The sequence below is a fragment of the Neodiprion virginianus genome, chromosome 4, assembly GCF_021901495.1.
Source record: "Neodiprion virginianus isolate iyNeoVirg1 chromosome 4, iyNeoVirg1.1, whole genome shotgun sequence".
Lineage (NCBI taxonomy): Eukaryota > Metazoa > Arthropoda > Insecta > Hymenoptera > Diprionidae > Neodiprion > Neodiprion virginianus.
In genome coordinates, this window is record NC_060880.1 from 24,426,415 (window position 1) to 24,448,979 (window position 22,565).

General features: G+C 36.4%; 2 protein-coding genes across 9 annotated transcripts in view; one reads left to right on the top strand and one right to left on the bottom strand.

Annotated features, from left to right (window-relative positions):
- Positions 1-22,565, top strand: part of LOC124303130 (structural maintenance of chromosomes protein 5) — a 151,511-nt gene that overhangs the window by 6,926 nt on the left and 122,020 nt on the right. For 2 of the 5 annotated variants that reach the window (XM_046759977.1, XM_046759975.1), the window contains exons 11-12: positions 241-420; positions 651-746. In XM_046759977.1, the coding sequence (XP_046615933.1) occupies positions 241-420; positions 651-746 (276 nt within the window). Of the gene's footprint in view, positions 1-240; positions 421-650; positions 747-1,088; positions 1,462-1,802; positions 5,255-9,916; positions 9,933-22,565 lie in introns of those variants that run through there. The other 3 variants (XM_046759974.1, XM_046759978.1, XM_046759973.1) reach the window with 3 other exon arrangements.
- LOC124303132 (histidine decarboxylase) lies at positions 8-22,461 on the bottom strand. Of its 4 annotated transcripts, XM_046759989.1 has the most exons (16): positions 22,339-22,461; positions 16,645-16,677; positions 14,139-14,425; positions 13,114-13,368; positions 12,539-12,682; positions 9,032-9,098; positions 8,773-8,935; positions 8,562-8,632; positions 7,718-7,737; positions 7,331-7,429; positions 6,356-6,576; positions 5,582-5,691; positions 2,831-3,001; positions 2,563-2,639; positions 2,159-2,288; positions 1,714-1,845 (listed from the first exon to the last, which is right to left on the bottom strand). In XM_046759989.1, exons 2-16 carry the CDS (start codon positions 16,670-16,672, stop codon positions 1,829-1,831), a joined length of 1,860 nt encoding a protein of 619 aa, XP_046615945.1. In that variant the 5' UTR covers positions 16,673-16,677; positions 22,339-22,461; the 3' UTR covers positions 1,714-1,828. The 4 variants fall into 4 exon arrangements, 3 of the variants coding, with proteins under 3 accessions (XP_046615947.1, XP_046615945.1, XP_046615946.1); XR_006907839.1 differs by lacking the exons at positions 2,159-2,288; positions 22,339-22,461 and adding an exon at positions 8-196 and having other exon boundaries at positions 1,622-1,845; positions 16,645-16,956; XM_046759990.1 differs by lacking the exon at positions 22,339-22,461 and having other exon boundaries at positions 1,761-1,842; positions 16,645-16,956.

The following is a 22,565-nucleotide window of genomic DNA, read 5'->3' on the forward strand; positions in this document are numbered from 1 at the left end:
CCAATCCTACAAACTCCTCCTTGCTGATTTATCGATTTTCCTTATAATTCAAGTTGGCCAAAATAAGAAAATCAAGCGTGCTACATTCATAGAACCTTTGTACAAGTTGATACATTTCCTGTTTTCTCATTGTCCTGAAGCCTTTAGTTGGGAAATTGTTGAGGTCTGGCACCTTTATGAAATTGAAATTTGATTCCTGTAATTGTTAGAAACAATTTTTTGAATAATGCTCTGACATAGATGGATTTTGAAGAATACGGACTAAAGATTCGAGTAAAATTTCGTGATACTGATGAACTTCAAGAATTAACGCGAACGCATCAAAGTGGAGGGGAAAGAGCAGTAACTACCGCGATATACATGATCGCCTTACAAGAATTGTCGACAGTTCCATTCCGTTGTGTCGATGAAATCAATCAGGTGGGACTTATTATTAGCTTTTGGTGTTGTGCTGTTCATAAATCTTACTACATATCACTAAGTTAGTGATTGGTTATCATAATGAATTCCGAAAAGATAAGTAAAAATTGATTGATCTTAGATTCTTCGTGTTTGGCATTTCAAACATGTGATTCAATTAGTTATTACAGTTTTTCACACTCTTAAATTCAACGTTCTCACGAACATGTTATTTTAATATTTATTTTCAGGGTATGGACGCAATCAACGAGCGTCGAATCTTCGAACTGATTGTTAATATCACAGGCAAATCTAATGGATCTCAGTACTTCTTGCTCACGCCAAAGGTACGTTAATCCAACTATCATGGCAATTAATTTATTCAAACTTCATTTCATTGCAATTCAGATGTCATTCTCAATGATTTACGAAAATTAGTTTGGAGTACAAATTGTTTTACTCTCAATTTTTTGCTAACCAGTGTTACTCATTTCTCTGCAATATCTTGACAACTTTTATAATCTACAGTAATTCCAAACATTACAAACATCGAGAAAGTAATATGAATTTTGAATAAATTAATCAGCATGAATCACAAATGAATAAAGCTGGAATATTGTTTCAAGCAAGTTTCTAATTCCAATCGGAATATCTTGTCTAACAAGTGTATTTCATCGTTATTATTTTAGCTGCTGCCTGCATTATTATATACAGAAACTGTAACCGTTCACTGTGTGTTCAACGGTCCGTTTGTAACCTCAGCCAAGGAGTTCGATATGAACGAATATTGCCAAGAACTCGCGTACCAAAATAGCGAAGAGCAGCAATGACAAAACGTTAGTAACTTCTGCACAGATTTATATATATATATATATAAATGTGTGTGAATAAGAAAAACTGTGTTCGGAATATATTATATGTTCGGTATATAATGTATTGTTTTGTACACAGCCATTTCTCGTTTATGCTTCATTTCTAAAAATAAGTTTTAAATATCAGTACCTTTAAGTTTTTACTCACTGATAATTTTACGCTCTTTTCAAACAAAGTTAAAAAACTTATGTGTTTACGCGTGTTACAAAATAATATTGAAAAAAAAAAAAAAAATAATAAATTATAATAGACTCAAGTTTGGAAATGCAACAAAACGATTGAATGTAGGAGACAAAATAAATTTTAATAATAAATTATACCAAAAAATCATCACGTCGATGTAACTTACCTCCATGAGATATAGCGATAAAAGACAGAATTTACTTTTATTTCATTTGATCTAACAGGTTCAATCGGGATGTGTAGGTATGATCACAGACGCAATGGCCATACACATGCGTTTTAATTTCAATAATGTTTATTTTTCTATTCAGCACATTATTTTGTTAAAACAGATGCTTTTCTTCTAGCAACTTGTCCTGTTGGTTGGAACTGTTTATTCGATGACATCTTCTGAAATTGAAAATTAAACTTCTATCGCCGAGCAATAGTTTGGAAATGAACCACATACGGAATCGTAAGATTGGTAAGACGCAGTATTATTTGTACAGTCGATTCAACAGTTGAATGACAGTATATCTAAAAACCAAAACTTGACGAGTTTTAAGTCTTGACCTTAATTAAGGTCAGTTTTTGAATTCGTGAAAAGCGTTTGCTGAATACTTGTAGTAATTGTTGCAAGTTCGAATTGAATTCCGTCATGATTGAACAGGGATTACTTATTAAATAAGCAATTTTCAAAAACCCTTTAACAGGTGTAACTCACCTATGGACGAATCTATTTTATTTCTACTATTACGGGACTGTAGCTTTCCGTGAGCTGACTTTTCGTCTTCTTTTCGGAAAGGCAAATCCGATTCAGAATTCGCGATAGGTTTGCAACACGTTGCAATTCCCTGAAATCCGAAATCAGTTTTCATTTTTTAACGAGTATCAAAAGTTTCTACGCGATCGTTCTCGACGAGTGTCGGTCAGAAGAATTTAAAAGATTTGGTCCATAGTTAATTCGAAAATGAATTGATCGAAGCTTTTCAAAAATTTAAAGTGAAAATTAGTTCAACAATTGAGCAAAAAACTTATACGGTGTTGAGATTCTAGTGTAGACCGCAATTTTTAAATTATCCATCGTACCTTGATTGTGGTGCAATTACATGCTCTGAATATACTCACCTGTACTAAATCCATGCGAGAATCTAAGCTGAATTGTTTTCCTGACATCAGAATGCCCCGAATGCGACGTCGCATAGCTGAAACAGTGAAAGAATCTTGGAAAACTGGTGTGATTGAAATACGGGAAAAAGGAGCCGCGGGTAAAAAAATCCCCAGGATATTCCTTCACTATGCTTGTTGACGTATATTCGTTTAATTCATCGACCATTGATAGCCATAATTGAGTTTTTTGTGAGAATTAAATGCCTGAAGGATTTTTCCATATTACCCGGGCTGTCCATGGCTTCAGATGGATTACGTCCGAAGGTTTTCATGCATTCGTTGAAAACGTCGGCTGTGTCGTATATAGCCGCGAAGCTGCCGTTGACAATTTTTGGAGACATAGGTGAATTGGCCAACAGAAGGCTCGATCCAAAATTTTCATTTTTCTGACGTGTTTCTGGAAATTACAATTTATGTACAGGTGTCTTCTTATTATGACACGGAGAAATGTCGAGTACACGGATTAAAATTCCAATTCTTATAGTTACTACAAAATTCTAGTAGAGTAGAAAACGATTTGCATTACAATAGCAGTTTGAGTATTGTTAGAATCACAGAAAAATGTGCCACAAGAAACTAGTTAGCGTGAACGTAGTTGTCAAAATTAAAATTTCTTGTCTGTCCGCGTTTAATTTGCTTGCTTATTTTACTACATTCTTACATCAATTTATCGTTGCTCTAAAATCAAACTGTGGCATTAGTTAGGAAAAACTACATCCCGAAGGCCCATAATCAAAAGGAATAAAAATGCGTACCAGATTTTCTTTTAACAGCTAGAAAACCGGTATTCATTTCGTACCCATAACTATATTTTTCCTTCACGGTAAGAAATAAAAATAGTTGAGGACAGTATTGTACAGTAACCAAAACTAGAAATTTCTCTCTCTGTAACGTTCACTATTTTTACACAGTATATTGGTGATAGTTTTGTTCACATACGGATGATCAAGTGTAGTTAATTTTGCAAAAGAAATAAATCTGTTATTTTCGTGAGAGTTAAATAACGTCCAACTATTCTGAATAATATATCGTCAGGTTGGTAATAGGCGTAAATTTCCCGGATGTCCTAGTATTAAATCTTGTAACGTCTACCGATTTTTTGATCGTAATCCAATATTCAACGGTGCGCACTTGGATATTCCTCACGCAGTGAATTCATAACGAAAAATCTTGTTGCTATCGATTTATGTGGATGAAATTGAGTATTTCGATCATACCGTATGTGGGGTATTCCACGTCAAATCGAACGGTCGGTTTACCCGACCCATTTTAATCTGATTACCCCTTCGCACGATCAAACTACACACATATTGAAAAAATGAACTTTGAATGTTCTTAGATTTCTTCAACACATGATTTCTTCACAACTCAGCCAATAAATTAATTTCAACAATGTTTTGGTTTTTCGCGTCTACGTAGCTTAAAAGCTGGACAACATATGAAAAAAGTCCCTCCACAAAAATTTTTGGTCTTCTTGTGAACTTCTCGGGAGTATTTTTTCGGATTTTTCATGAACCCCGTTCAGTGTAGTTTTGATACAAAATGCGTGCAAATTATTCGTAACTGAAAAGTTTCTTAATAAAATGGGTTACAATTTATACACGGCATGCCTGCTTCAATGCGAAAGGTGGTCTGAAAACTTCATAGTGGGTGATGCAGTGGTTCGGAAGATATATCAACAAATATTCATACAGTTGCGAAAATTCGGTTCAAACTTCGCGACTCGGCAAGCAATTTGCTCACTCTGCGCGTGGCATTGCTGCGCACCCGAGCGCGATCTTCAATTGTTGCGCGTCTTGTTTATAATCTCGATTGTCGACTTTTTCTCGAGGAGCATACTTCGGTCTATCATTTATCCCGATTCCTGACACGATATGTGAGTTTAGTACCGCAGAACAATATCTTTGAAGCATACTCATCCAAGGTAAGAATTCAAATATTTGTTGCGTATCGTAATACCGAGTGTAGAACTTTCACCATTCGTAACGCGACATTATAGTACGTACGGATGAGACATTTCACAATGCCATGTAAACTGTTACTTGTAACTTTTGAACTACTTTTCCGCCCACTACGAAAACTTAGAGAGAATCTTTGGTATTGAAAAAGATATGCAGTGTGAAAATTTCAGCCAATTCGATTAGGGTATTATTTTTTTATAGAAGATTTTCGAAGTATTTTCATCAAAACTATACTTTAACGGGGCACGAAAAATCGCACAAACTTATTTTTAGAAATTTCATATAAAGATGGCGAACTTTTTCCATGTATCATGTGAATTTCAAGCTATGTTAGCTTGAGAAAATGAGAAATCGTCAGAAGCTGATGTTTTGACTAGCTGTGGTAAGAAAATGCCTGGTTAGGAAAATTTGAAAAAATTCAGATTTGATGCTTTCAATACGAATTTCAAGCGAGTAAATTGGCGAAAACATCAAAAGTGGTCAGGGAAAAAATCTCGTTTATTCGTCGATTTGACGTGAAATCCCCCATATACACTTCAACGATGTGTTTATTTCAAGGGACCGATCTACTTAGTGAAAAAATACGTTGATCCCTTAAAAAAATCACTTTCAATGCGAAAAAGTCTGTTCTTTTTCTACATTTCGTTAAACTAAGTAAAAATTTGATAATTTCGGACTCATCTTTGCCTCAGATTGCACGAAAAAATTAGGAAAAATATTGCGTTGAAGTAAATACCTTTTTCTTTCGAGTTCCCGAGGATAAAATGTAAAATCAAATCAAAAACTCTGAACCTCCTCGCGTATGGTCAAAAACAACGAAAATATCACGTGCGATCCTCATGATTTCATTTGGCCAATTATCAGCAATAAGGTGTCGATACGCGCCTATTATGTACGGTTAGAACAGGAACTGAAACGTTTTTACCTTTTTTATCAAATATATATTTTTATTGTTTTAAACTGAGAAAATAATACATATGTAATTGTGTGAATTGTGAATTAACGAAACGAGTTACCTGCTAGGGATACTTTTACTCTTGCCGGTGATCCGTTCATCGTTCCCAGTATTTCAGAGGCTGTGCCTCGAATTTCTGTCCAGTCTTTCAGGATATCATCCCCGGTGGTTCTGAAACACGTCAAGTGTTTTATTTTTTCCTAATTTGAGCAATGATATTTTATCATGCAAGATGTGGAGAAAAATGAACAGTTACTTCTGAGTAATAGAAAACATGCCCACTTGTCAAGTTAAAGACCGAGGGTCCTTGAATTCAACGGCGTTTACCAAATTTGTTGTAACGACGACACTCTGATGTTGAAAAAATCAGATATTGGAATTTTAAAATAGTTCAAATAGTTGTTCTTTATCCGCAAATATTTCCACGAACTCGCGTACGAGTACGTTTTCCAAGCTTTCAGCTGCTTTGCACTTTTAAAGGAAGTCTTATAAACCACAGAAACAGTTTTATACCAAAATTTACTCACGCACAAATAATACCAAAATGACAGACATGGGTTTTGTGAATTTGAAATCCCCGAATTGTTATTCCTTTGTATGTACCTATGTATATTCCTATGTATGACCTGAACATCGGATTCGGTAACCCGAAAAGGTACGGCAAGAAATATGTGAAAAATGCAAGTAAATTTGGATTTTTGCCTATGTTAAGTCGAAGGAAAGAGTAAAGTCATCGCAAATCGTTCTAACCCTGAACTACCTGCGCTTTCTTCGTGTCGATATAATTCTTGACAAATAGTCGACGCAAAACGCGCCGTTCAACTTGTGTACACACCTTGTTGACGTCACGGTAAATCTTATCACATATTTTCCATGAAGAGCGGCAGGGACGCAATGAACTCGCCCTCTCGAGTTCATTCTCTTCAGCAAACGTTCGGTCAGCGAATTGTCGCCCCGTAGACGAAACACAACCATTCCAAGATGTCTCGGAGCTGGAATCTCGAAGCGAGCGTCGCCCAGCACCAGAGCTTCAAATTTCTGAGCTAATCTGACGCCCTGGAGTAACCCAATTTTTGTATTTTTACAAATGATCGATCGTTCATTTATCACTAGATCTTACTTCAAGATCAATGCTAGAAAATTTTTGGGGGTATGGATATTATAAAAGTAAGCGGCCGAAAAAGTGGATAAATTTTGGAAAATTATCCCTCAACAATCAATTATTCAATTCCATTCAGGTGCCTTTTATTCAAGAATGTGAGGATCGAGCTTCGTTCAAATATTGTTTTTATTACAATCAGTCTATAGAAAGCTTTATTATTGACCATAACGCCGACTATTTTGCAGTTCACTAAAATGGTCCAACGGATTCACATCGAATTCGGAGACAATATTTTTGGATTGTTTATCCTTTTTGTCACGAGGTCGCTTTTCTTAATTATCATAATTTTTTTTTATTAATTATTACGATTTGTGGCAGAGAAGATAAACTATCCAAGAATACTGTCTTCAAATTTGAAGTAAATCGGTGGAGCCATTTTCGAGACATCATCGTTGATATTATTATCAGTAATAAATCTTTGTATCAATTAATCCCAATAAAAAAAGTATGTAAAGAAAGCTCGGTCTACAGACTTTTGAATAAAGCAAACAGCAATTAAATTCATTTATTCGCTGTCGAGGTATAAATTTTTAAAATCCACTTCTCCAACCCTTTACAAGTATCCACCCCATTAATAAAATCTTGTGGTCATTTGGCAGAAATACTCGTTGTAAGAATAATCGACTTGTGATCTTTACACAGACTTGCCTCTCGTATATGCTTCTGTAATCCAGTGATTCCAAAATTTCGTAATACAAACCAAAGTTTGAGGGCGCGGAACCTTTTCGACAGTGGAATTTGCCAGTGCTGAAATGATAAATGACTTGTTTTTAGCTGATTAATTCGACGCACGGGCATTTAAAATGATCTTAAAAGTTCACTGAAACACACTTAACGTTAATCAAATCGGCATGAAAAGGAAGCATCGAAGAAATCGGGTTTGCCTAAATCCGCGCTCTTTGATATTAAAATAGTGAGTATTTACTCAAAGTTGTGTCGTGAAAATCTTATAGTCAATTTATCGTTCGATTTGTTCGAACTTGGTGTATTCATTTTCAGTTCTTTTGGATGTAATAATCTCAATTAATAACTCACCATATAGTCGATAGCCAGACCTGAAATATATTTCCGAATTTTGACAAAATCACAGTGAAAAATATTTAGGTTTTTTTCTAATTACGCAGTCGAATACTGAATGATTAGCAATGAAATATCACTCCAATTTCATCGGCATCGTGCGAAATAAATTATTCGTTCTTGTTCAAAATATTTCGTAAATTTTTTTACGTAACTCTGCAAAATATTTTTACGGATGCAAACTAAAACTGGGCTCTAGTTTTATTTTTGGACGCCTTTATAACAGAATTTTACAAGTTTACACATTTTACAAGGATTTTTCCGAAGCTTCAGCGGTTCAAGAAACGAGCAAAGTTTAGAATACGATTCACCAGTTACTTTTGTAGGTTAGAGGAAATATAATTTAATTGACTCCATTGAAATTTGACCACGGTGAACAATTTTACTGGATAGAAATGAACCCTATTTGCATTAGGTGAGATTAATTATTATGAAATAAACGTGACAATCCGGTCCTGATCTTGATTACAGCGCGATAGATGTATTTAAATTTGTGTAGCATGTCTTAGCGAAGTGTAAGATGAAACAATGTAGGTTTTCACAAGGAAATAGATTTTCACCAAATTCCGGAAATATTGATCTGGAATTTTTTAAACTTCTCTATAAAATTTTGACAGAGAAATTATATATTATATATATATATGAGTATGTTTAGTAGTTCTGAGACACTCAGAATTACTAAAAATAATATTTTGCACCTAGATTTGTGGATTTTACGAACAAAATTTGGTCAGTAAAAGTGCTCAAATTTTTATTCTCATTTGTATCTGCGGTGAAAAAATTGTTAATAAATATTAGTTACCTGAATTTTCGTGTTTCAAATACAATGGTTCCACGTTGAATGTCCGATGCAAGGCTTGGCTACTTCTCACCCTAATGACATAAGCAAACGGTCCATTTTCCGTGTGTGTAATTTTATCACCAACTTCATAGTTTCTTCAGTTATTTCTTCGCGTCAGATGCGAGAGGAGGGTGAAAAAACGGGTTATTCACAAACTTGGCCCAAGACTTACCACATCGCGGTGCAATCGAAGTGCACCATTAGCCATTTACTCGGATTGAAGGCGAAGGAGTCGGCGTATTCGATTCCTTGGAGCCAAGAACGAAATTCCGGGCAAACAAAGGCGCTTCCTGCATAGGCAGCGTCTATATGTAACCAAAGCGCGTGTTTAGCACCTAAAAAAGGAAAAAGGTCAGACCCTCGGTGCTGCGACAAACTATTGTAATAGAAATCCTAGGTTGAATACCCCCTCTTTTCATCTCCCGACTTACAGATTGGACCAATTTCTTTCAAACTGTCAAAGGAACACGCTCCAGTCGTGCCCAAGGTTGCGCAAACCTGAAATAAAAATATGCATTCCCTGCAGTCACCGTACATCCATTCTATTCGTTGAAACGTGTGTTTCTAATTTTTTAATGATTCGAAAATGGAATGCCAAATTTTGGTTATCGCTTCAAAGTGTTACGATCGTAGTAGACACATCATCTGATCTGCCGAATATTAGCGCACAGGTTTGCGTTGAAACTGCAGTTCGTGATGTTTTTGTCAGAAATCAATACGACGTCAATGATTTGAGAGTAAATTAGTTTCATACGTAACTCGGCTAATTTGCCATAATAACGCATAGGTATGTTGTTTTTCTACAGCTGATCGGAGAAGCTCCTTCAGCAGAAGAGAACTGATATAATTTATTGAGGCGAAAGTCTTGTAAAAATAATGAGTTTGCGGTTGAACCTTAGGTACATATAACAACTCCCACCAGCTTAGGTATCTACCCACAAAAGTCCCTCGGGGACCAACTATCTGTAAAGGATGCAACAGCCGAGGGAATAATACCAGAGTGCTCACAGCACAACAGAAATAACAATAAGACGCTATTAATTGGGCCAGAGGATCGGGGCGCGAGGCGAGAGTAAGAAGATTGCTTCTCCGTCACCGGTTACGCATCGACATCGCTCAGCTTGCTGCAGGATAAATGAGGAAAAACACTTCTCGGGATTTAGTATTTGATACATACGAGTACATATATATATATGTATAGACATAAAGAAATTGAGTGCAGGAAAACTTGTAGCCGGAATTGGCAAGAATTTCACAAACCGCGTCTATTTTCAAATCATTTCTTCAGTCGATGATCACTGTTTCAGATTGGGGAAATATATATATATATATATATATATATATATATATACAGGGTGTCCCTAAATTGAGGGACACGGACCAGCGAGCGTGATACCTGACTGCTATGCAACCGAGAATTTCTTTACCGGAAGCTCGTCCGACGCATAGTTTTTGAATTATAAGCGATAGCGTTAGGCCAATCAGAGTGCACCATTTCATCTGGATTTGCCGCCACGGAAATTGCTGTTTTGTTCGTCTGGGTGAATTATTATTATTCGGTTACAAAGTAAATATCGGCACCTCCCCTCACTCGCTGTTGTACCCCTTCTCGAGCGCTGACCTCGGTATTGTTGCCGCGGCACACGCTGCCGGCCGCACATCCACGGACGCACACTCGTGTGTGTGAAAATAAGCGAATGCCCAGCTCCACAATACTACGAAACACACATACACGAGTGAAAACAAAAATAAATCTCGAAATAAATCAGCGGATTCAAGATTTAATGTTATAAAACACTTCCAATCATCGATGTATGCATAAAACTAGAGATTTTAGATGATTGATATGCCGTTAGGGTTCATAATTAGTCATTCAATCAATCTGAATTATGCTTTCCGAACATTTTTTGTGTCTTTGCAACATAACTTTTCCACTAGTTTGAAATTCATCATTGACATCCGATTTTTCAATAATGCGAGGGAACAACTCGTTGAATTGACGTGTCAATAGGTTTGTAAATCAATAACAATTCACCTGAGTTAACACAAAATAACTGAATAAATGAGAATTCACTGAATCACTAAAAATGATAACTGAAATCATGAGAATTATTTGAGATATAACTGAATTAGGAAGAGTTGTAATAAGTCAAGTTACTTTAAATAACTTTAGATTTGTGCCAAAATTTTATGTTTAGAGAGAAAAATAATTAAATTCAAATAAAAAAGTAATTTTGAATCAAGAAGAAGAAAATTTCCAAATACCTGAATTCAAATGAAGCAATTTGAATTTAATAAATCTATCCGAATTTGAGGAGAAATAATAATTATTATTTGGACCAGAAAAATGAAGTCGAATTACATGAATAAATTCAATTAATTCAACTCAAAAAAATATGGTGTCATTCAAATTCCCAGTTATTTCCTCGTCGATTCAATGTGGGTCTGGAGTGGCAAGTAACGTTGAAATTGTTGAGATCAATGCTAGTGATGGCCACTTATCTGAGAATAATCGATGTATTGATTAATCGATTTCAACAAAATAATCGGACACGGCTCGATTGAATTGGTGAAGATCGGTAAAAGGGTAATCGATTTGGTAAATTTCTGCGTATAGTCTTAATATCAGAAGAGATATTTTGATAATTCATAGTCTTATTCAAAATATTTTTAAGTTTGATAAATTTTGAGTAATTAATACTTGAACCACATACATCGATACTGTATTGCATCGTTCGTGTGAGTAAACAAGCGGCTCCAGACCCACATTGAATCGACGAGGAAATAACTAGGAATTTGAATGACACCAAATTTTTTTGAGTTGAATTAATTGAATTTATTCATGTAATTCGACTTCATTTTTCTGGTCCAAATAATAATTATTATTTCTCCTCAAATTCGGATAGATTTATTAAATTCAAATTGCTTCATTTGAATTCAGGTATTTGGAAATTTTCTTCTTCTTGATTCAAAATTACTTTTTTATTTGAATTTAATTATTTTTCTCTCTAAACATAAAATTTTGGCACAAATCTAAAGTTATTCAAAGTGACTTGACTTATTACAACTCTTCCTAATTCAGTTATATCTCAAATAATTCTCATGATTTCAGTTATCATTTTTAGTGATTCAGTGAATTCTCATTTATTCAGTTATTTTGTGTTAACTCAGGTGAATTGTTATTGATTTACAAACCTATTGACACGTCAATTCAACGAGTTGTTCCCTCGCATTATTGAAAAATCGGATGTCAATGATGAATTTCAAACTAGTGGAAAAGTTATGTTGCAAAGACACAAAAAATGTTCGGAAAGCATAATTCAGATTGATTGAATGACTAATTATGAACCCTAACGGCATATCAATCATCTAAAATCTCTAGTTTTATGCATACATCGATGATTGGAAGTGTTTTATAACATTAAATCTTGAATCCGCTGATTTATTTCGAGATTTATTTTTGTTTTCACTCGTGTATGTGTGTTTCGTAGTATTGTGGAGCTGGGCATTCGCTTATTTTCACACACACGAGTGTGCGTCCGTGGATGTGCGGCCGGCAGCGTGTGCCGCGGCAACAATACCGAGGTCAGCGCTCGAGAAGGGGTACAACAGCGAGTGAGGGGAGGTGCCGATATTTACTTTGTAACCGAATAATAATAATTCACCCAGACGAACAAAACAGCAATTTCCGTGGCGGCAAATCCAGATTAAATGGTGCACTCTGATTGGCCTAACGCTATCGCTAATAATTCAAAAACTATGCGTCGGACGAGCTTCCGGTAAAGAAATTCTCGGTTGCATTTCAGTCAGGTATCACGCTCGCTGGTCCGTGTCCCTCAATTTAGGGACACCCTGTATATATATATGTATACATTTTTTTTTTCTGGAACAAGGTCCAGACTTTAGTATTTGCAGAACTCAAAATCCTCATTACTTACGAAAAATGGTACGAGCCCCGCTTTGCGATCGCGTTCCAGGGCGTCGGCTAATTTGTCTCCTCTCATGCTGAGGTTCTCGTCGGATTCAACGTAACGCATTTGAACCAATCCGATGAGTGCCGCTTTTTCGACGCTTGAGTGTGCCTGGTTTGAAAAAACAGAACAATGAGAACAGAACGAGATGAGTTCATTGACTATCAATAATGCCCCATCGCATTGACGCGTGTTACACAAATCATCGTTTTTGGAAGCTCTTAAAATCAGCATTTTTCAGTCGAAAAAAATGATCGGGAAAAAAAATGATACACCAATGCGTAAATTTTTTTAAAATTTAGGGAACTTGCGTTGTAGTTATGAATATTTCAAAATACCGCGTGCGTTCTTACGGGGGATTAGCTTTTTCGACCGAGTTTTGAATTGGATTCACTCTCAAACGAACTCCTGAAAATTCACGAAACTGTAACATCAATTTTGTCGCATTGAAACTAATGATCGAGAGTTTTTTTTTTTTTGTTTTTTTTTTCGAAAATTTCGACATACTCTTGAGCGAAGATCTTTCTGAACTTCCATCTCACCTGATCAGAACAATATCCGACGAGTCTAGCATTTATGTTGGTAGCTGACTCTTCCGGATGTATCTTCTGATTGTCTTTGATCGCTCTGGTCCTGGCTGCCAATAAACAAACCAGGGTTGCCTCACTGGCCGTAGTTTGAATCACACCGCCGCCAGATCGCCCCGGAGAATGGAGAAATTCTTCAGGCAACGCGATCATCTTTCCCAGCCAATTCATCACGATCATTTCGAGCTCGGTGCAAGCTGGACTCGAAGCCTGTGGGTACACGTTAAGGTTGTTATTCTTCTATAGCTAGATGATCAGATGGATTCAACCAATATACAGAAATCAAAGATTTTCGCATTTTTCATGAGAATTGGATTTGTTCGTCGAGTTTGGTTCGCTGTTTTCAATTTACATTTTCGAATTTCGCAATTTTAAGATCCAATGAAGAAAGAAAATTAGGAACAATCGTCGCGCTACATTACATTACAAAGTTCATTGTTAACTATCCGGTCAGCGAAAAAAAAGATCGAAAACAATTATAAGCAAGAAGTAATTTGAATCTGGCCGATTTCATTTTTCGAGCTCAAAATTACAATTAACAAAAATAGGTCTGCTGACCGATTACGAAGTGATTTTCATTAATTTCCCAACATTCTAATTGGTTTCCACTGATTTCCAGTAAATTTTTGCCATTCTGTCCATATCGAAAGTGATCGTGAATCTGTTACAATACTAATATCGAAAATCAAAGAGAATCACTCCGCAAGCCTGTAAATAGAAGAAAATCGCACGATGAGGTAGAAATAACTCGAAATCAATGTCGACGAATCGATACCATTCATCCGATATCCAAGCGAACATCCCTAGGTTTCCTCGTGAAATTCGGATTGGCGGACATGAAAACGGGTCTTTTTTAAGTTTTAATCTTTTTCCCTTCACCGAGTATAACAACAAACAGTCAATTTACCAACTATAGTACATGCATTATTTAATTAACACATAACGTCAACGATCGAGATTAAAAGAAGGCTGAATCTCACCCAAGTGAATCCCAAACAGTTTATAGCGTCAGCCAGCATGTCGGCGAGTAGACTTGCGGGCGAATTAAGGGCGGGAAAATAAGCATGCATGTGCGGACTTTGCCAGTGTGTGATGCCCGGCATGATGCAGGTCTCCACGTCGCCAATTATGTCCTCGAAGGGTTCACCTTCGACGGGAGCCGAGGCAGGCAACATGTTGCGAAGGTATCCGGGAGACACGGCGGGATAGACTCGTCGAGATCGTACGGTCTGAAGGTAGTCGGCGATGTAGTCGACCATTTCCTTGCCTTCGAGAAACAAACGCTGCGTCGTTACCTTGTCAAACTCATCGGCATCGGATCGTGGTTTAATCCTATCCATCGTCAGGCGCACGGTTCGTTATAATCGATCAATATCAATGATGAGTAATTAGGGAATTCGAAAAAGTTATCGAAGAGTCAACTACGTCACGGAAACTGATTGTCACAGGACGCAAATATCAATTTGAACTTTAAATCAGTTGCCTGTACGTAAGGCTGAAGGCGCGTCGAAAGTCGGATTTAACTTCGTAGGGTATTGTTCTCTTCCGAAGTCATGTCTTTTCATTTTTCGCTGAGCCATGTGCGAAATAACGATACAATTTTCTTAAATTTCCCTAAAAGTCTACTAAATTGACGACATGTTCTACATTAAAAAAATTGATTAATTATGTAAAATATGGCCTACGGTGTTCAATGAGTATCTAAACATTGACCATGAATTTATCGGAAGCTCGAGAGCTTTTGGTACTTGAGATAAAAATCGATATTTGCAACCTACGTAATAATAATCAGTTCTCGCAACGTACCGGTTCCCTTGAATTCTGGGGGGATGATTGTGCTGCGGATTGAAAAAACAAAGTCAAGATTTTCCAATCACCTTGCACAAAGAATTGAATTGAAAGAAAACAAAAAGGCCGAAATAGGTTGAGATAACATCTTTCACCGTCTACGGTAGTTGTTAATCACTTCCCAATCAAAGGAGAAACTGCAATTACTTTTTAAACGTCACACTGTGTTTTTCTATCGAACAATTTCGATCGACTTGCACTCGAGTGGTCAAGCTGTTGTTCTGCACCGAATCGGTTTTCACTCGAGGCGGTGGAATAATTCATGCACCAGTAAAAATGTCGCGTATCGTATTAGGTAGTTCGAAGTCCGTTATACTAGTTAGTACTAACTCGAGACAAAAACAAAAAAGCAATGCTTGTGAAAACTCTTAAATTGGCTGAAGGAAAACTTTACCCAGACCCGCGTATTCGTGCGAAAAAATTTTTGACGTTGCACGAGAATGTTTTCCATAAACCGATAAAGAAACATTTTCGACTACAGTTGCATGAAAGTATCTTTATTTCGCATACAGTCGTCTCGAACTCCGTAACGATTTGCGGCACTTAAAACGGACGGACGTTCCTCCGATAGTAGCGAAACATCAGCTGTGTTTCGTAAGCCCAGCAATACCATTCCCATAAACCGTGCATGGCCTATTCCGTGAGTTTCTGCGTCGTTTCTGAATCGTCGTCCCTCCAGTTTCATCGGCTCCTGTTCTATGTATATGAGCGATAAGTCGTGTCTCTGATTTGACTTTATTGGCAAAGCATCGATACAGCTGAGACCATTTTTACTCTTTTTACCCTGTATTAAACTATTTCACTGGGATTTCTTTTACCGAGGTACAGGGTAATAGCGCCTTGATTTTCTTTATTGGCTTACAGTGCCATCCCTAAATCCTAAGGATTTCCAGGAGTTCCGTCTATCGCCAACATTTATCCTTCGTCCCCAAATGAATGATCGGTGTATATATATACATATGTATGTATATATCTAGTTACGCAAACGGCCGTTCGTGAATTACTCGTTAAGAGTAGGTTTTTGAAATTTTGAATTTGAATTTATTTCACGTCATCTTTTCCTTTCGAACTTTATGCATTTTATATCTAGCCATCACGTAATCGATATAACGATAATAATAATATACGAAGCCTTATTATTAAAACCTATTCAATGAATCTAAGTTGGGAAAAACATATTGCAGAAGTGAATAAAATATATTTTATCAATAAAATGTAACGTTATAAGAGCGAGTAAAATAGCGTTCTTTAAGCAAACCAATTTAGTTTACTTGATTCTATCGCATGCATTAGTATAATTATATGAAAGGAATAATTTGTATTGCGTTTGAATTGAATTTTTTTCGGATCAATTTAATAACAAGAAGGTTACACAATTGGCGATTCAAATTTCTTAAATCGATTTCAATTTTTTTTCTGCGTGAGTAAATTTTATTTCAATCGAACAAGTTAGAATTAGTCGATGCGGGAACTTTTGATCACTTGCGTGACCTATTAGTCACTAAGCTGTTGCTACAAAATTTCGATTCAATCGAAATAAAACAATTCTATTTCCGCAATATGAGACGAGAGGAAATCGAAGCTACGGAGCGCAAAAGGAGAAAGAAAACAACAGTGTTAGAAGGTTGAGAAACTCACCGTGTCTGCGGTAATCGTCCAGATCCATCCTGGCTGCAACACAAATATCAACGGTGTCTTGATATTTATAAAAATTTTGCAATTGAAGTTTCAGAGACGTTGAACAGATTTCAATATTCAGATGTGGATAATCATAGGACCCAGATTTCGAAGCAGCGGTCGCACCGTTTTACACGCATTAGTCGAGATGATCGAGGGTATAAATCGAAAAATTTTCAAACGGCTCGGGCTCGTGGCAAACCTGCGCTTCCAGGTAGCGGACGAAAGATTCTGCGACCTGGGCAGCCGGCGTCGAAGCGAATGCCGTCAGCCAAGAACTTATCGCGGTATAAGTTATCAGGGGGAGGAGACCGATGCGAGAGGCGGTTGTAAGGATTCTCATCGACCGACAGTCATTATTCGTTCGAGCTTATTAGGCTAGTGTCACATGCCCTAGAACTGAATATTTTTCCCACCACCGATCACCCTTCGTCAGTCTCCTCGAATACTCTGCAATTCGCGATTTCGGCGAGAGGGAATCGATTCTCCAAAATGTTTTTGCGCGGAAACAAGAATCTTTATTTTTTATTTAAAATTGTCAGTGTTAAAATTGACCAATAGTGGCCAGTGTGAGCTACTGTAGAAGAATTTTTGCGAGCAATTCAGAGCTTTAACGTCAGATAGTTATATTGGTGACAGGTAGTATTATATTGACCCTTAAAACATTGACAAATGAATTTTGTTTTTTTTTTTCCTTTGCATTTTTATTATTCAAGCAACTCAAAAACTGTATCTCCGTGAAGATCTAAGATTGGATCAGTTTTAAGTTAAGAAAAGCCCTGTCGATTGAGAAGAAAATTATTCAAATTTGATAATTCGTTGTTCAGATAGCGTCGGACAAAAAATTCATCACACGCACCCGCACGATTTTTTGGTCGTTGAAACAGCGAGATTTAGTGAAAACTCAACTTTTCATGTTTAGCTTTCGGGGTGATACAGTCGCCTTTCTGCATTCTTCTCGGGGAATCATGTGTGTGGTTTGGAATATGGCCTAACTTAATCTAGTCTTTGAGTGCCGTAAATCACTCAAATGCAATTTCCAGACGAATAATTCTGAAATTATTGAAATAATTTGAATTATTTTCCCATAGGAACGAATCCTGCAGAAACAAGTTTTTCGGAAAGGGTTATCTCTCACACAATCATTAATTCACACGCTTTGTAAAGGACAAAAAGTTAACGAATAATATTAAATTAGAATGAAGAATATTTCATTCCAGTTTTGTGTATAAACATGAGTGATCAGTATCCAATCTTAAAATGTTTATTACCTATTGAATATCAAAAATCGCCGATGCATTTTCGGCTGGAATGGTGTCCACGATTGTGTTGACAACCGACTTTGCTTCACGATCACGTATCATTCAATTTCATTTTTACACCGTGGCTCATTTGGTTCAGATAACTATTTTCTGCAAAGTTACTGACACAGTTATTTTTTCAGTAACCGATTAAGTATTGTGATTTGCTTATTATCGTCAATATCAATGCATTGATTTAAAATCAAATATTTAACGATGTTAACAGAATAATGTCACAGGCTAATATTGATTTATAATTATTTTGAGTAAACAATCGTACGTAAGAATTGAGCGGTGGTCAAAAATTTAGTTAAATAAGCTAACGTAATTCAAATTCGCTCCCATCGTTGATTACCGGAAATATACATTCAAAGTTGGAAATCGGTACGATTTGACCTCAACTATCGTGTGTGCTAAGTGATAACGGTTGAGTTTCTTTATCTTATAGCTCAATTCGACTTTGCATTATTAAAGTAATTTCAATGAATCTTGAAAAGCAACCATTTGCTTAAACCACAATTTTTTGTATCCGTGAAGTTGATAAATTTACTTATGATATTTTTTTTTTGTATCATCTTTTATGAGAAGACATTAGATTTTATTATTTTTCCCGTTTGTTTCAACCCAATAAATGTTCTAATGCCACAAATCAAACTTCGCAAGTTTCATTGAAACCTTAAATTCTGACGCGTCGACCTTTGATAAATTGAGTTATTCGCTTTGATGATAGTTCAGAACTTAAATCGCATTAAATCATTGTACTTCGCTTGTACAACCTGTACAGTTGTATTCAACATCGGATAAAAATATGCTATTTTTCTGAAAGAAAATTATTTTCATCGGTTAAACAGCTAGACTTCGATTTCTCGACGCAGCGGATACAACGCGGTTGTATAATTGAAATTCACAAAGTGAAGTATTATCAGCCGCAGGGGTGGAAAAATCCGAGGAATTGCGCTTGGCCATGAAAATGAATTTAACCTCGTCAGCGCTACTTTCAGGTTTCTCGATGCGCGAACAAATGGGCATGGACATCTCCCGACGAAGTCTTACAACCGTTGATACACCTAGTACATTAAGTTATATCTGCCCTCACCATCCTCCGTCAGAATCACGTCTCCGTCACAATGCATCAACTACGTTATAAATTATCATCTAAAGACGCGACGCATAGCGTTTTAGAAACTGTTGAATTTTATCCTTACAATATTCTTACAACTAATTAAGTTTTCACACGCGTTTCTAATAATTTTGAATACTTATACGAGCTAATGTGAATTTTTTTCCATCACAATTTTTTGCGTAAATTATAATTATTTCACATGTACAACGTATAACGAATAGGAGAAAATTAGCTTTATCATATGGTTTGACAAAAATATGCACGTGACCACACAGTTTTTACAAATATTACAGAAGAAAAAAGTTCAGAGCATTTTAACCAAATCCGGCACCATATAAATTATATCCATGTATGTTTTTTGTTTTTTTTTTTTTGCACTCTTCTACATATGAGCACTTTCTAGGATATTCGAACAGGAAATAACATACAGATTTTGAGAAGTCTAGGTGAAGTGATTTTTTTTTTTTTTTTTCTCTATTCGCGAACTTCCATTAAGACGTATACGGTAGAATAGTCCGCCAATAATGACGTCACAATTTTGCGAATCATAAGGTCACATGCCAGGGTTTTGAACGTCGAATAAAATCCGGTTGTCCGAAGCTGACGATTATTTCCAAAGCCATTGTGACTCTGACAATAAACAAGTCGGGACAGCGGGACGGATAGTTGGTAACTTCATTTACTAAACAGAGAATCCCACTAACCGGTAGGGGTCACTGCTCCGCAGGCGTGCTTATACCCATCATTTCGTCGACTTTGAGTTTAACTTCATCCGTTTTTTGCGATATCGAAAAACGGTGCTGCCTCGCGATGAAATCTTTTACAAATCGCAGTCGCGTCTATCTAGCGAATTATCCGAATTTTAATATTTTCAGGCTGCAATTTTACGATTTAATTTTACGAATAATGTGACTGATACTGCGGAGAATTGTAACAACATTTTATTCGATGACTCGTGATTGGATTGTTAACGGTTTCAATTATTTGCCGATAAAGGAAGCCATCGTCAACTATAAGCAATCCGTGGAGCGGAAAGTCTTACACATAAGCCAAGCACAAGGTCAGCTGCGTTTTCACTAAGCTATTCAGCTGGAAATAACCGCAAGTAATTTCACTAAAATAAATATTGTTTGAAGGGATCATCTGCAGTTGGACGATGTTGGACGATGAAACCATTGACAATGACGCAAATAACGTTTTATTATTTTTATTATAACAAGTATTAGGAAAAAATCATACAAGCGATGGCAGTCAAAGAGAAAGAAAAAAAAACAAAAAACTCGCCCTTAGGATTTTCACGCTGCAGGTTCCAAGTTCACAGAACAAAAAAATATTAATATTCAATTCGAATTTCCAACTACAAATTCAGAATCGTGATTGACGATTCAAAAGTCCTTGGATACCACATTACATGAAACCATTACGATTTTTTTTTATTTTGAACCACTATAATGGATCTACCGTTACAAATTTTGGAATTCTGACTGAATTTATTACCGGTGACCCAAAAAACCTGCGCATACTAATTTCCACCAAAAACCGAATATTTTTTCACTTTTTTTCTATTATATTGGATTCGCCATTTTAGATTTTCCAAATTTGACCTTCATGGACATAATTTTCATTCGAATCCGTTCATTCATTCTCAAGATATCGTCATTTTTATTTGATTTCCTGTAAATTCGTTCTTTAAATCATTGAAAACGTACCGAATCGATCAAAGCCAAAATCTAATCAGTTCTAAATTTAGACCTAAATCATTGAAATCCGGTAACTCGTCGAGATATCGTCGGTCAAAAATATTGATCACATACGTACATCTAAAAATAATTGGAGGGGAAAACGTGAAGATCTATTGAAAACTCAACTTTTCATTTTCACGGTGATTTACAATTTACAAGTTCCTTTTATTTCTGAAAACAGAGAAACGGGAAGTTAGAGAGTAACGCGTGCTAGATTCTCTGGTTACACCTACAAACTTATTTTTATCTGACACGCGGTACTTTATTCTTCGGTTACGTTAAAAAAATGAAAATAGTTCAGAACTGTACAGTAACCACACCTGAAAATTTCCTTCACTTTAAGTTCACGGACAATCTCTCAATAGTTGATCGTTTCATGTACGCATAACTCTCATTGATCTAATAGTTATTCTCTTAGATGAAACATATGATTATACCCGTAGAATGCAACGATCACACGCCACGCGTCCTGTGGCGACAAATTTCCAAATGCCGTTGAAAAGGGGAAAAAGCAAGTCACTTTACAGTCATTTCTACTTCCATTTTCCTCCATTTTCTTACCCTCGAGTCGATAGAACGGCGAAAGAAGAAACGGGAAATTAGAAAAGTCGGAGTCGGAAGGGGTAAGATAGTCGAGCCGCTAACAATATCGACAGACTGATTTGGCGCTGGTTTGTATATCTCATGGTTATCTTAGCTTGGGATTTCGTTGAATCAGGCCAAAGCAAATCTGTTACAAACTGTGTGTAATACTTTCTACAGCGATGTTTAAAAGCACATCTCATCAATAAAAATCAAGTTTAGGTGTCTCGTAATGTTTTTTCTTCGAAAAATTAATCAGCTAAATGTTGGCAGAATCACGTGAATAAACTAGTGACATGCTTGTAGTTTATCAGTGTTTGATTTTCAATTCGCACGTCATGAAATGCTGTTGAATTGAATCACTCGTTGTCAGTAGTCAATGTCGGGGAGCATTTTAAACGCTTGGTTGATCGGCTATTAGGGATTTTGCAATAATCGAACCAAATTCGTATCAACAAATTGTAAAAGAGTAGACAATTCGTTTCTGATACTTACTTTGCAGTAAAATACAATCTTTCACAAATTAACGCTTCGTTCTTTTTGCTTCAAGACGCTTAAAATGCATTCGCCAGTATTTCGATCTACCAGAATCACCAACGACGAAGCTTGGGCACGAAAGGATTTTTATAAATTCTTCGAGTTTCGATCTTTCAAATTGACAAACGGAATCAAGTGACGGTTTTGAATAAAAAAATTTGTAATAAAATTTGACTTCGTGAAATTATGCGAAGCTGATTGTCTGCGTCTTTTTTCCTGTCACTAAAACATTAGTGCAATGATCTTAAGACAATACGTAGTGATACTTTTTACATTTAGAGACTGAGAATTTTCATAAATAGCCGTAGAGATGAAATTCGGGTGTTACAACTAGTTCTATTTACGACAGGAAATTAACAAAATTACGAACCTTGTTGATGGTTCACTTTTGGCTCTTCAATAAGTTCGGTATCTGCGAAGAAACCTGAATGCTCGATTTTCTGATTAACTACAATCACCAGTTTTGTCGGAAAATTTTACGCTGGCCGATGTGGCTGTATGAGCATCGCTCAACAAGTGTCCCCTTTTATATAGCCAAGAGGATCTAGGAACAGGCGCACGCGTCTCTGCGCTTACGCAGAAAGAGAAGACGAATCT